The 15961-nt window shown below is 43.1% G+C and overlaps 1 protein-coding gene across 5 annotated transcripts in view; it reads left to right on the forward strand.

Annotated features, from left to right (window-relative positions):
- Window positions 1-15961, forward strand: part of SRGAP2 (SLIT-ROBO Rho GTPase activating protein 2) — a 259927-nt gene that overhangs the window by 179676 nt on the left and 64290 nt on the right. For all 5 annotated transcript variants that reach the window (XM_048496312.1, XM_048496314.1, XM_048496315.1 and 2 more), the window contains exon 10: window positions 1211-1408. In XM_048496312.1, coding sequence (XP_048352269.1) covers window positions 1211-1408 — 198 coding nt within the window. The remainder of the gene's footprint in view (window positions 1-1210; window positions 1409-15961) is intronic.

Below are 15961 nucleotides of genomic sequence, written 5' to 3' on the forward strand. Positions count from 1 at the left end.
ACGCTGGTCAGAGGCTTCTTCAGAAGTTAAAATCAACACCTTTAACTGGCCCCAGAAAAGAACAATCAGCCAGTGAAGCTTCTGAGCACTGGAGAAATATATTGCCTGTTTATCACCTCATGGCAGCAACCTTACTGGTAGTTTTGAAGTACTGGAAGTTTCCAAACCATTTTAAAAGGTAGTAAAGCACATTACAGTAATGTAACCAATAGGTGACTAGTATGTTGATTACTGTGGTCAGACCTTACTTCTCAAGGAAGGGCTTCCACTGGCAAATTGGCCAAGGCTGGTTTTAAAAGTGCTTCACATCACAAAGAAGACTTCACTTCCATCTGCAGCTCCAGAGTTAACAGCACTCCCAGGTTGTAAACCTATTCCTTTATGGGGTATGTGCACTGCATACCCTCTCCTTAATCAGCATTACCACTTAACTTGCAGCACCTCAGCCTTATCTGCATTTAATTTCATTGGCTCTCATTCATTCTGTTCTGCTTTGAGGAATATGTTTCATGTCTCCTTTAATCCTGATGGGAAGGGGAGAGAGATGTGTATCATACACATGCTGATTGCATTTAGCTCTGTAACTCCAGAGGACCTCTTTCAGTGGCTTCAATGAGATTCTAAAAGCCATGACTTTGAACCTCATAACATAAATACCCAGCACTAAGTTCTGGAACTGCCCAGCCAGAATTTGTCACAACTTACCCAAGCCTAAGTTAACAGATGTCTGAAGTAGCCCTCTCCAAAATGGGAAGGCTTAGCTGAACAACTATCCATGCAGGGGCATAGCTACCTCACGTGATCCCATCAAGTTGTGCCCAGGGGTTGAACCCCCTAGGCCGCTCCTCACTATGCCTGTGTATCTATGGCCACAATGGTGGTAGAAAAGTAAGAATGAGGCAGCAATAGCTGAAAAGTATAAAGTAATTTTAATGAGTGCACATTGTGTTTGGTAGAGCTGATTCATTTTACATCTCCCATTCACCCGTATTCAAGATACCTTCAATTTTATAATCCTTCAGCCTCCTACTACTGACTCCCAAATATGTATTGACGGGACCCAAATCTCCCCTGGTTGCGGAAAGAGATGGGGGAGTCAGTGTGGAGCTTTGGAGAACTGCCGCTTCCCCGCGAATCCCTTCTTGAGAAGGTGTGCCACAGGTAGAGACCATTGTGAACGTTCTCTTTTATTTTTGTTTTTTTCTCTCAGGTGAAGAAAACAATGGAAGCAACGCTGCAGACAATTCAGGATATAGTCACCATTGAGGATTTTGATGTCTCAGACTGCTTCCAGTATAGCAACTCCATGGAGTCAGTAAAATCAACAGTCTCTGAAACCTTTATGAGCAAGCCCAGCATTGCCAAGAGACGGGCCAATCAGCAGGAAACAGAGCAGTTCTATTTTACGGTAAGCTCTGGTTTTTAATGTGCTTACAGTTAAATTTGTTCATGGTGGAGCTTGAAATCTGTGTGCCTCACCCACAGTTCAGGTAACATGCTGTGAGGAGCAGATGATGGTTGCAGTGAGTAATGAGACTGATCCACCTACATAATCAATGTGAGTCTCCCCTCCTTGAAAAATCTGCAGGATTTTTGTGTCTTAAAATAGTGGTATGCAGGCAGAAATAAAAGTACAACTATTGCAAGTAGAAATGTCCTTTTGTGTGCAAGGCCGTTTCTGCACGGTTGAGAGGCGCCTTCTTAATGCCGGCAGGAGTTCTTGCCGGAGGGCGGGAGTTCGTTTCCGCGACGGCTAAGCGTTTAAGCGCAAAGCAGGCTTAAGAGGAGGCCGGCAGGCGGCAGGCGGCTCCGCACGGAGCCCGCCTCGCCACTCACCGGGTTTCCTGCTGCCGACGCCATGCGGGCCGCCGAGCCCTCGCCACGCTGCCCTCCGACCCCTGGAGGCTCTGGAGTGACAGTGTGGGCGGGCTGGCGACGCCTCGCAGGCGACTTCATTTGTGAGGACACCGCGTGGAGTGGGGCGGAGATCGGAGATGATATGCGCTTCCGCCGTCTCGCGACCGGGCGACCGGGCAGGGAAGACGCTCCCTCCCCAACAACAACCCTTTAAAGGGTTGTTGTTTAGGGCGGCTTGACGCCTCCCTGGGGGGAGGGAAGAAGAGTCAGGTCGCTGCTGCTGCGTTGCAGCAGCGGCGCCTGTGCGAACGGCGGCCTGGGGGCGCCTTTTTTGGCGCCCCCAGGCCGTCATAAATGGGCCGTGCGGAAGCGGCCCAAGTTGTGAATGTTTGTAAGGTTGGGAGGATGGTGCAGAAGCCCACATGTCTTTCAATCCTGAGCTTTCCTGCCAGGGAATGTTTTTGCCAAAAGCCTTTTATGTTCTTTTTTAGTCTCTTCATTGTTTCAGGGTACATCGTCTTAAATCTTTATTGAGCAGGAATTGAAAACCTAACACTTTAGTCTAGCTAGGAACACACTGTGTATGGAAGCAGACTTTCACATGTGCATCCCTAGCTGAATAGGGAACCTTGCATTCATATAGGTGATCTTTGTGTAATTCCTCTTTCCAGTCCAGAAACCAGTCTACATGCACACAGGCCCTGTTTTAAAAAACACAAGTCCACTGATTGCTTGTTCTCAGGAGAAAGAGTACGGCAAATGTGAATTCACCTCTCCATGCCAGAAGCAGTTTAGCAAAAGTGTAGCTTTTTGAAAAGAACTCTGCTTTTACTCTGTTGGATCAAAGAGCCTGTCTAGAAGCAATTTGTTTTATTGCCCTCTGACTGACCTTTTAAAAATGGGTACTATAATATTTAAAAGATTTTTATTCCTTTTAAAAGGGTTACATTCCTTATGAATATTTGGTATACTTTGCAAATTACTTCAGCAGATAGCAATAGTTTGTGTTAGGGCTCATCCAGTAATAGGTTTATAGGAGAGTGCATCATTCACTTAGACAAGCACTCCAAATTCTTCAAAAGCCACATTAAATTAAAATATGCTTTGAAGGTGAATCTATCAAAATTGTCATGGGGGAAATGACTCAATTAAGAAACAATTGATATTCTCTGTCTGTGCAAATGGTTACTTAACTGAATTTTCAGATTTTCTTTTTCTGGAAGCCACATGTTCTATTTTCTATCAAGTATGTGCTAATTTCTTCTATAATGCCTGCCTATAATCAGTGCCAGAAGGTTTAGGCTTGTGTCTTCAAGATACAAAGATGCTGTTCATCATGTCATATGAGAGCATCCAGGAAAAATAAGTAAGAATTAGAAGAGGCTGATGGGTGAACAGCCCCTTTATTACTCCAATCAACATTTGATTGATCTGCTGTAGCAAAGGCTTATAAATATTCTTAACAAGAACCTCAGGCATTAATTTCAAAACATCCAATATGTTGTTGGATATAAAAATGGGTAGCAGCTAAGTATTACTTGCAATGTGAACAAAAATAAAACAACCTAGGAAATGGTTTATCAGCAGAACTGGAGGTATGGCAAAATGGGGAAAAGATGAACTGCTTTGAACGCATTTGCAGAAATTAATCTAAAATTTCAGTGTCTCTGAAAATAGACTGGAAATTTAACAACTCTCATCCCCCATGTTAGTTGGTTCCAAATAGTTCCTCACAGCGAAGTAGTGCAGTGTGGGAGCCACTTGAGCGCCAGATCACACCGAGGGATGAAGCTCCAGCATTATCTGTGTTCCGTGTTGTTTGAAGACATGGTTTTGCTGGGATTAGATAGATCATTCAGGATTTTTATAACAAAGATCTCAAAGCATTCAGAGGCTCATTATCAACTTGATTTGTTAATCTGGCCAAGTACTCCAGATTAATGTAACACAGCGATCTTGATAAGGAGATGTGTTTTAGCATCCACCATTTCTCTGATAAGGGCATATTTGGATTATTGCTCAACCTCCTGTCTGAAGTACAAAATTTGGGAGGTCAGTTTAATAGAAGTTTAATTGTGGAATAGAAGTTTAATTGTGGTACAATAGTTAGCATCTCAAACTACAATTTGGGAGACCTAGATTCAAAGCTAGACTCTGACATGAAACTTGTTAAATGACCACAAGCCAGTCATTTTATCTGAACTTAACTTACCTCACCTCAGCCTATGCAGTGGCAAGCAGTGGCAAACTAATGCAATCTTGGATGTATCAACAGAGGCATAATATCCAAATCACAACAGGTTGAGGGGCCCAGTTTAAGAGCTTGCTCAGAATGCAATTTTCTGTAGATACACCCCTGCTTGATAGAGCCCCTTTTATATAAATTGCTGCTATTTGCACTGTCCATTGTGGTAATATCCGGAAGTACCAAACACAGAACAAGTCTTGGTGGTGCAGCATATTTTTTAAAATAAAACTCAGTCAAAAGACACTGGTTCTAAATAACAGCAGGTTGACACAGGACACCAAAAGAGCACGTGGACCAAGGAAGACTGCAGAAGTGCTCAAAATGTGGAAACAATTGTGATTTGAAATTCTAATCTTTATCCAGTTTGCAGATATTGTTGCAAAGGTAGCCTTGAAAGGGACTATTAAAATGCTTTAAAAGTATATTTTGAAAGCCCTTTTTGTTCAGCCCTTAACACGTTGAATAACCTTGCTTCTATTACTCTCCCATACACAAGACCACTCCTTCATGATAGAGCAAAGTGCCAAAAGTAGGATGGCATCATTCACACATTTATTTATAATTGATTTAATTCAGCTGTACCCTGCATTTCTCCCAAACGGACCTAAAGTGGCTTACATTGTTCTTCTTGCCTTCATTTCATCCTCACAACAATTCTGTGAAATAGGTTAGGCTGAGACAGTGTGACTGACCCAAGGTCACCGTGCAAGCTTCCACGGCAGGAGTGAAGTTTCACAACTGGGTCTCCCAGGTTCTAGTCCACCGCTCTTAACTTCGGTGCCACACTGTCTTTCTGCATGATATTAGTCATGTCTGCCTTGTATTCCTGAACTCAGTGTATGACAGTGCTTAGCCTTTTCCTATGTGTAGAAGCAAGAACAAAAAGCATAGCACACTTGTAGCACATAATTTTCCCTCTATCTTCTAGCATCCAAACAAAATAGCATTGACTAACAAGCGGCTTCATTTACAACTATTTTTGAAGAGAATGTTAGCATTGCTGAGTTATTACAGAGTAGAATGCTTTCTGAGATATTCAGCATGTATAATGGCAGTTTTAAATGTATAGTGGAGGAACTAGCAGGTTTTAACCAAACAGGAGGGAGGGGAGTATTTCTGTGGTGTGTACACATTGTGCGGAATTCAAATAATTGTCACATTTGTTCTTTGGCCAGTCAAAATCTGGCTTCATCTCTATTCCATATTCTATTCCTTGGAAAAGAAGGAAGTGTAATTCTACACCTCTACAGTGATGTTTTGAGAATAAATAGATGAAATGAAGTGCAGAGAAGCTGTCATGGAAGGGGAGGCGTACACTCAGCATAAATAGGCATCTGAAGAACGGGTGGATAATTGTGGTGTATAGTTCATTATGTTCACTTGTTAAAAATACTAAACCACTGTAGAGCCTGTCATCTTCCAAGTGCTTTGTAGAAATATTTCCTAATCATCACAAAATCTGGAAGATGCATTCTGGGAATATCTTTATTTAAGATGAATGTCTGTCTCTGCTTTTGATGCTGTTTTCCAAAAATGAGCTGAGCTATTCGGGTGACTAGCTCCGTATGTGGGAAGGAGGGGAGAAAGATCTGGGACATATGACAAAAGATATTTCCACTCAGCTTCAAAAGTATAACACTGTGCATTGCCAGGAAAGCAGGAAGATCTACATTGGCTTACACATTCTTATTATGTGTTGTTCCTGACAGCTGTTTCCTAGTGGTAAATACCAGTGTAGAAGTGGGAGGATACTAAAAGTTTTGCAGTTGTGGAGGATATGCAGGATTTCTCTGGTGTAGCATAACACATTCTTCCATTGGAGAAATTTACAACAAATAGTGCTGCAATTTCAAGATACTTTTGTCTCTTTATATATGAGTTTTGTAGGAACTGGATTAGAGTGCTGACCAAAATGTTAGTTTTCATACACGTAGGCATATTATGGATATAAGTTTGCAATATCTGTCAGTGATTGGGAAACACTACCTAATGAACTGGATTGATGTGGTGTATAAAGTACTTAGTACTAGCAAAGGACTTACACTGATATCTTATGCAGAATTACCCTATTTAAACTTTTGAGATCAGTGGTCTTAGACTAGAGCAGGGGTCTGCAACCTGCGGCTCTTCAGATGTTCATGAACTACAAATCCCATCAGCCCCTGCCAGCATGGCCAATTGGCTTGTTCATTGCCTATATTTTCATGCAAGTATAAACTATTTCCGGTAATGTTGTAGTTGAGAGCTGTATTTTCAGTGGATCTTGCCTCTGCAGTCTTGGAATACTGTTTTAAAATCCATATGTTTTACAGGATCACATTTCTTCCAGTCATTAGTTTGCATTGTGGGTGATTTTTAAAAAATCCATGTGCAGCCTCCCAGTACTTTAGGGTTCAGAGTTGCTCCTTTAGGGTTTAAATTGGCTCTAGGAAGACAATCTGCCATGTCTTATTATCAGGTGGTTGTTTATTTTAATAGAGCCTTGACTGACAGCAGGGAGTAAGCCTGTAAGGCTGAACTTACAGGAGATTGGGGGGAAGTGAAACTTAGGCCTGACAAAGCCACTGAACTGTGAATATGCCAGGGATGAAAGGTTTTTCTAATCACTGTATTTTGGCGTTCTGATTCTCTTGTGTCAGGATGGTGTGGGTTGGTTAGAATGCTCATTTAAATTGTACGTTTCTTGGCACTTAGGTTAATTTTGAGCTAAACTATTCTAGTTTTGAAGGCATCAGGAAACATGGATATTTTAAAACATGCAGTGTATTTTATGTTAATTTCCCCCCCCCCCATTTTTCCTTCTGTACTTTTTTTTGGTCAGTTTGCCCTTTAAAACAGTATATTTGACACTGCTTATTTTATCATATGGAGTCATAGACTGTAACTCCATAATTAGCTGGTAGTAACATGGCCTGAAATCTGAAACACATGAAGCTAATATTAAGTGAGAAATAAGTTTAAGAACTGACAGAGAAGCAAACGTTGCAGTGTCCAAGAGAGCAAACCTAAGCAGGTCTACTCAGAATTCTATTCAAGCCTATTTGATGGGGTTGGTCTGGGCAAAGTGTGCTTAGTTTTGCACTATAAATAATCTAACAATCTCAATGGTTTTATTTTATTTTTAATTACAAATGTGGTTGTGACAGACCTAAGGAGCACAGGCAGAAAAGCCTGACTAAAATGTTAATCCCTCACAGCGCCTGTGTGTGAGTAACAGCTGGGAGTTGGTAGAGTTTTAGAAGGCATCAGAGTTTCTGACAGGATTAGAAGGAGTTCAGCTCTGAGGTCCAGAGAGAACAAACATGTTCAATGTCTGCAGTGTTGGCAGGAAGAGGATATGAGGAAAGAAGTGACCCTACTCTAGCCAAGAAGGGGAATTTACTTCGAGAGATAATTCCTGGCCCAGGTTCTAAGAGCAGAGCTAGTTTGTCTTCTGGACAGAGTGGGTAGAACAGAGGGAATAGATAGTGGAAGAGTTTGTGTCAAAAAAAAGTGCATTCTCTAGTCCAAAGGGGAATTTACACTGTATGTGGGAGAGTACTTCTAATATTGTGAAGTGATCCTGAAGTTTGGGAAGTTTGAAGGGAAAGTGAGTTAGGAGAATACTACTTTGTGTATAGTTTGCAGGCACCAGGGTCAACACATGCATTTCTGAATCCTAGCTTGGATTAAATCTGTGAAAGATCTTGAAAGTCTATCATATTTTAAAGCATTAAGAACTCTGTGACCAAGTGAAATCTTAACAATCAGCCAAACACCATCTGTGCTGAACTTTGAAACACAACTTCATAACTGAATATAAAACTGCTTCTTTCCTTATAACCAATATTACCTCCTATCCTATTTCCTGAGATATTTAATAAAAATCTACTATTTATTTCTTAAACTTTGGAAAAAGCTTCTTGCATGGTTATCTGAGGTAAAACGGGGAATCACCTCTGTTCCCTAAACTGGTTCACATATACATTTATTTTTTAAAAGTACAGGGTGGAACAATTGAAGACAGCCCCCAGAAGGTTTTTTTATACACACACACACCCAGTGAAGTTCAGAAGAAAGGAAGATCTCAGGAGGATTAGAGTCCCTTCGTTTCCCTAGGAAATAAGGGAAGTATGAGTTTTGCCCCTCATGATCCCCTGCCTTCACAGTGGTATATAAATGCAGAGGTCAAGATGCGCAAAAAAACTCTTGGAAGGAGTTGACAGAGGAGATCTTTCCCGTCTGTCACTTCTGCAAACAGTCTGCTTTTTGTACTAAAAATCATCTCTGAAGTTTGGTAGGGCCTCAGCAGCAACAGGTACCCCAGTAGTAGGCACTGCAGCAACACAGGCCTCTGCCCTCTTGCCCTGGCTGCTTGTGTCACCACAGGACAGAGGAAGAGATTACTTTACCTGATGCCCCCTGATTGCTGAAGCGCCCCATACTGTAGTCATTTTGTTTGGATTGGACCCAGTAAACAAATTAAAAAACACTTTGTTATCACTTTGCCAGGCTATAAACAAAATAAAAGTTAACCAGAATAATCCAATGCCAAGAATTTTCTAATAGTAATTTTTTCATATAGCATCTGCTTATATTCAGCATTAATTTGCTAAAGAGCAAAGAGCTACAGTAATGCAATTTCACTGAGTAACGTTATAAGTCACAAAGCAGGATCTGAACTGCTTTGTCAGTACAGAAAATTTAATCTCTCTCATATTACTTTTTTTGTTTATAATGTCAATTGTAAATGCTTTTTATGCTTGTATACTTCCCATGTGCCTCATAAATTGTGTACTTAGAAGTGAACAGCTTTATTATACTTTTGTCACATCAGTTCTGAAGGATTACATAGCTTGATAGTTTAGCAGTGGAAATAGATTCATCCTTATTCAGTTTATTTACTGGGGGATTTCTTAGTGTATTGCTTAAGAACAAAATTTGGGTGTTGGGTTTTTTTTTGTAGCACAGATGCAGGCGTTATTGAATTATTTTTTTAGCTTTCTAGCTTCCTAATGACTGAAAATTCTATTCCATATACCGTACAAGGAAGCCAATTCATCCAGCAATCTGAAATTTGGCACAGGGAAGCAACATGGTACTCTGCATTAAAAAAAATAATCTGATGTGAAACATCTGAGCTACAGAAGGTTTCATACACACATGCACACCATCAAGGAAAACTTTTGCCTTTTAAATTTAGGGCACTGAACACAACCACCTCCTTTGTATATCGCAGAGATGGATTATGTTTGTTTTTTTATTTTTTGGAGGGGAAGGTTCTATATCAGGGGTCCCTGATTTTTAAACAGGGGGCCAGTTCACTGTCCCTCAGACTGTTGGAGGGCCGGACTAAAAAAAACTATGAACAAATTCCTATGCACAAATGATTGTAAAATGTTTGATTTCACCTTTCAGCCTTTCTGTCATGGTCTATTTTTAGAACAGTGACCAAAGTATGTCAAGTACAGGGTGGGCTCCAAATATTGTTGGGGAGGTTGTGGAATACCTTCCCCTGTAAAAAAAAAAAAAAGGCAGAACTTTCCCAATGAAGCATTACATCTAACCCAGGGTCAGGTATCTTCCTGGGTTCTTTCCTCCCTAGCAGCCAGCGAGCGATTCACCATCCTGGCTGATGCCAATGGGAGTGGGGCGGAACAGAAAGCCTGAGAGCAACACATGGAGTAGCCGAGAGGGAAGGGCGGAGCAGGCGTTGCCACATGTAAGGTTTCCAACTCTGGGTCAGGAAATTCATGGAGATTTGGGGGTGCAATCTGAGAAAGGCAGGGTTTGGGGTGGGGAGCCCACCGTCCAAAGTAGTCATTTTCTCTAGGAATTGATCTCTGTCACCTGGAGGTCCACTGTAATTCTGGGACATCTCCAGGCCTCCCCTAGAGGTTGGCTACTCTTACATAGAGGTAGTATCCACAAATATGTCTCCTGCCTGTGATCAGCAATGTTTAGAAAGCAGCAACTCCAGTCACAGAAAAAGAGCCGAGCTGTGGGCATTGCCTTGTTGCATAGGCTGGTTGGGGAGAAAGGAGCCCAGAAGCCCAAGGGAGCCGATCTGGCAGACCCTGAAGGCCGCGGGTATCTCCAGGGCTGTTTTCCCTCCAGCCGACCCAACAGTCAAAGCCACGGAGACCCGTTCGCCGCCTACCAGCCGGTCCCGCAGGGTGGAGGGTGGGGATCGCCCTGCTTGCTTTCCGCTGGTCTTGTTGGCAGGGGCACTGAGCAGAGGTGTGTGGCCCCATTCACAGGTTGTGGGGGGCCTGAAGGCAGACGAGTGACTGCAAGCACAACAACCCAGCGGGAAACCCTCCTATGCGAGCCCTGCAGAAGCAGATGGCGAGACCCTGCCAGTTCTCGGGAAGTGCTGCTGGGCTGCTGAATCCAGGTGGATTCAGTGCCCTGTTCGCTCAAGCAGTCGTGGGTGACTGTGTGTTTTGGGAAGCGCGACATCTGTTGCCCCAGCCTCGAGATAGAAAGCCTGCCCCAACTGGGGCCCAACAGTCACCTGTCCTCTCAAAAGCACGTTTGTTCTCACTCCCCCACCCCGAGCCTCAGGGCCGTCCTGGACATCCAGGGACAGGAAATCCACACCCGCTTTGCTTCCCTCCCCACAGACTGAAAAGGAGTCGCCCTCTTCGCTCCCCCGAGCCTTCGTGCTGGTGGTGGGGCAGGCAAGCCCCTTGTGCCAGAGGGGCGGATTCCTCCTCTCCCTCGAGCCCCCGCTGCACGTGAATGGAGCCATCGCCACCATGCCTGGCGGGCCAGATAAATGCCTTTAGGGGGCCACATTTGGCCCCCGGGCCGTAGTTTGGGGACCCCTGTTCTATATATATATGTGTGTGTGTGGTATTGATGCATATCTGGTTCTTTATACTGGTCATCAACCGTAAATAAATTATTGACTGAGTGATTCACACCCACACACACATATACCCACACACACAAAATAATCTTCAAGTTCAGAAGTTTCAGATTATGTAAAGGGGTGTCTCAGAGCAAATCTTGAAATTCTTTCATGTCTGGTTTACATTCACAAATGTTCTCAGATCTTGCTATAACTAGATTGGTGAAAACTTGTATTAACGAAGCTGAGGTTTCATGGTTCCCATTTAAACAGTGGGGGGAGCTCTGCAGTGGCCAGGAATGACACCACCTCCAAAAAGGATCCAAACAGCACAGGCAGGAAGGAAAGAACCCAAAGACCCCATAAAAAAAAACCTCAACAACTTACGCAATTGTTTTTGTGACATAAGTCGGACCAGCCGTGCTGGTGTCATTACTGGCATGAAAGTCTGGTGGAAGCCGACTAACATCGGCTCCATGCCCAGGAATCCCCCCACTGTGCCAGCATGCCAAACCAACTCTGGGGACCAGGCTGTCTTCCTGGCATCACGTACCTCTGTTGCCCACCCGCCTCCCAGTTTGCTTTTCCCTCTGGCATAAGCAGGGTGATTTGATTTAAATCATGATTTAAATCACAGTTTATATCACTAGTCAGTAAGACTTGATTTAAATCATAGTTTTCCACTTGGAACTCATTTGCTAGTAGCAGTGGCGTAGGAGGTTAAGAGCTCGTGTATCTAATCTGGAGGAACCAGGTTTGATTCCCAGCTCTGCCGCCTGAGCTGTGGAGGCTTATCTGGGGAATTCAGATTAGCCTGTATACTCCCACACACACCAGCTGGGTGACCTTGGGCTAGTCACAGCTTCTCGGAGCTCTCTCAGCCCCACCTACCTCACAGGGTGTTTGTTGTGAGGGGGGAAGGGCAAGGAGATTGAACGCCCCTTTGAGTCTCCTGCAGGAGAGAAAGGGGGGATATAAATCCAAACTCCTCCTCCTCCTCCTCCTCCTTCTTCTTCTTCTACAATTTCTTCTTCTATTTACAACCAGATGAAGGTTTCATTTTTAGAATAATAACTTTTGGATTAGTTTTACAGATATATTAAAATTGCTGATTTGGTTATACTATTAGAAATAATCCAATTTCATTCAGGCTACCAGGCCTTGCTTTTATTTGTTGCAGTGTTTGCCCTTTGCATGGACACTTTCCTTACCCATAGATAGAGGAACTTCAATACAGTGGAACCTTTGTTTTCATTGCCTTCAGTTTTCATCGTTTCGGTTTTCATTGATTTTTTCAGTGAAAAATTTATCTCGGTTTTCATCGATTTGCTTCAGTTTTCATCGCTTTGCAGTAAGGTGCAGGGGTTTGTGGAGAAAAATCACCCAGACAAAGCTGTTACAGGCCATGTCTGCAACTTGTTTAATGGCAATGTCTTTCCCCATTTTAGACAAATCTTAAAGAGGCGTCAGAAACAGACCTCTTTGGACAGCTTTCTTGTGCAACATTGGTCCACTGGCTCTGAAGCTGGTCCTAGTGTTATTGTTTGTTACTGTTTTCAGCATTAAACACTATGCTTATTCACCAAAAAATGTGTTTTTGGTATGTTTTTTGGAGTGCCTCCCTAGAACAAATTAATTGGATTTACATTGATTCCTATAGAAAAGTTTGCCTCAGTTTTCATCGATTCTTTTCAGACGGATTACCAACGAAAACCGAGGTTCCACTGTATAATATTTCCAAACTGGTTCTATTTTACAGCCTGCTGCCACTATAGATTTTCTCCTCAAGGAGAGAATAATATGATAAATCTCAGGTTATACGCACAAAGATCCCAAGATTTGTGAAGTATTCTGCTTAAGAGGTTTCACTTTCATTTTTATTGCTTGCCCTACTCTCTTCACACTTAGCTCCTTGTTCAAATCTATTCCACTCCAAACAATCTTTAGAGGTAAAGTGTTGACTCTGGGTACATAGATTTGCAAAGGAACAATTGGCTGAAGATCTTTTTCTCAGCTCTATATATTTATTTTATAACTTTTTTACTGTGAAGAAGAGGCATATTCACTCTGCAGACATAAATTCTCAATTTTTGAGAGCTACAAAACTAAGAATCTTTGATAATATTTTCTAGATGGAAAAGTTGCCCAAAATTATCTTACAGAAATTTCTTAATGAGTTTCTTGGGTTCTGTGCAGCTATTTCTTTAGTTAGCTGCTTAGTTAACCTGCCTTCATATTCCAAAAAGAGCACCTAAAGCAAGTGACAGTAAAATAAAGAACATACTATTTCTATGTATCATAATACTTAAATCTGTAAACCTGGTAGCCTGAATGAAAATGACTACAGATATAAAATCAGGTATGTATCATGTGGCAGCATAAAATATATTAAAAACACAGTAAAAGCAGCATAAAAATAAAAGCACAATATAGAACATGAGAGCAACACCTAACATAACAATGCCTCCATTCACACTTTGTTCACTTAAAAAAACCCCAAAAACTAGATGTTTGAAAGTAAGTGTTGAAATTCCAAGAAGGCTGACAAGCTATTTTGATATTTAGAGCTTGCTAACTCCATACAGCTACACTTTCCCTTGATCCATTCTGCAGTGTTAAGGTAAAGCTGTGAACATGGGGTCACTACATACATACACACACACACTCACACTCACACTAGCGGGCCTGGCCACGCATTGCTGTGGCAATTGTCCTTCTCATCACAGTCCTCAACCCACACAGATGTTCATGCAGGTCCAATGATCCCCAGCATAGCCTTTTGGGGTGGTCAAATGGAATCCCTCTTTCCCTTTTCAATGCACATCGTTATATGGTGCACATCGTTATAAGGTAACCCTTCCCATTCCACAACGGAACTGTCCAGAGTGCAAATCCCACTGTCCATGAGGCTGGTTGACACGCACAGTCCTGGCTTGGGTAAGGCAGAACTGGGGCAAGGAGGCTATCCCAGTCAGGCAGCAGAGGCAGGGTGGTGAGGCGCTCAGATCGAGGCAGTGGCGTAACTAGGCAAACTGGAGCCCTGGGCAAAACCTGAGTTTGATGCCCCCCCCGGCACGTGCCCGATGCAACGCGCACCCCCCCTTGTAGCTACGCCCAGTGGCGTATCTAGGCAAACTGGAGTTTGGTGCCCCCCATGGGCAGCCACCCTCCCCCACTGTGACCAAGCAATGATTTTTTATACCAGGTTGTTTCAAAGTCACCATCACATTATAGAACATGCCCCAACTCACTAAACTGAGCACAGCAATAAGCCATGCCACACAGTAGAAATAATTTTTTGAAAACATTTTCAAAATGCTTTCAAAATGTTTTATTACTGCTATGAAAACATTTTATGGTGTTGTATCCAGTACCCCCAATTGGGGGAAACAGCATCACTTTCAATGTTTCAAAGGAGAATCTGGACTCCCTAGTTTAAACAAGTGATACTGGAATCCACCCCCAAACAGCATCATTTTCAGTGGTGTTTAAACTAGGGAGCCCAGATTATCCTTTTAAATCCACCTTAAAGGAAGAATCTGGGGTTCCCAGTTTAAACAACATTGGAAGTGATGCTACTTTGGGGTTGATTCTCCCCCACCCTGAAACAGCATCACTTGCAATGTTTAAACTGGGGACCTCAGATTTTCCCTTTAAATCCATGTCAAAGGTGGGGGGATTTAAAAGGAAAATCTGGGGAAATTTGGGAGGTGCCTGCTGGCAGGGGTGCAATTGTTAAGCTAGCAGCACCAAACTTTCAGGGTATCTTTAGAAGACTTCCCTAATGATACCACCCAGGTTTGGTGAAGTTTGGTTCAGGAGGTCCAAAGTTATGGACCCTCAAAGGTGTAGCCCCCATCTTCTGTTAGCTCCCAATGGAAACAATGGGGGATGGGACACCCCCTTTAGGAGTCCATAACTTTGGACTCCCTGAACCAAACCTCACTAAACCTGGGTGGTATCAGTAAAAGATTCTCCTGATGATACCTCCCAGGTTTGGTGAAGTTTGGTTCAAGGGGTCCAAAGTTATCGACCCTCAAAGGTGTAGCTTCATCTCCTATTAGCTCCCAGTGGAAACAATGGGGGATGGGGCACCCCCTTTGGGAGTCCATAACTTTGGACTCCCTGAACCAAACCTCACCAAACCTGGGTGATAGCATCAGGAGAGTCTCCCAAAACATTCCTGAAATTTTGGTGCTGCTAGCCTAAAAACTGCACCCTCTGCAAGCCAAAATTGGAAAAACACTGAAAATACAAAAAATCCCACAAACAAACCTGCGCCCCCCACAGGGCTGCGCCCAGGGCAACTGCCCACTTTGCCCAATGGGAGGAACGCCTCTGGATGGAGGCCAGCTCCCTTGGTTCTTAAAGGGCCATGTGCAAAAGAAGCAGAGCCAGTAGTGTTGGTTCGCCCCCACCCCGTGGATTTCCTTAGAAGAAAAAGGCAAACTCCAGCTTGGTTTTAGTAAAAGAGAGCTGTGGCGAATATGGGTGAGGAAGTGGGTAAGTGGTGGTTGGATGTGAGGGAGGGCAGAGTGAGGTGTGTGAGAATGAGCTGGATGTGGATGAGAGTATGTGTATTGTGTGGTAGCAGTGGGTGAGGCCCAGAGAGTGAAAGTTACCTGCGTGTGAGGGGGGGAAACCCCACCTGATGTCTCACACAGCAAAGTGTGTATGTGTTTCACTTCCATCGTATTACCTAACAGTATTACCTATTTACTGTTTTAACTGCTCATCTCTGGCCATCTGAGCGAACATTTGCTCAGTCTCAAAATCTGGAGCAATTTTAAGATAGTTCAGTCACGATAGCTGTGCTACCTACTCTTTGTAAAGTGATGAAGGACTTGTGAAACAAATCTTCATTGATAGCCTTTTCAGCTTTCAACTCATCCAGGATGTTGCCTTTCCTGTATTTTTCCTTAATCCTCAAGATGACAGGGAGCATGCCACACATATTTTGGGTGTGCGAAAGATCTGTGCCATCTGCTAAGAGAGGTTGGCTATTTCCTGTGCATTCTCCC

This window comes from Sphaerodactylus townsendi, linkage group LG05, assembly GCF_021028975.2.
Source record: "Sphaerodactylus townsendi isolate TG3544 linkage group LG05, MPM_Stown_v2.3, whole genome shotgun sequence".
Lineage (NCBI taxonomy): Eukaryota > Metazoa > Chordata > Lepidosauria > Squamata > Sphaerodactylidae > Sphaerodactylus > Sphaerodactylus townsendi.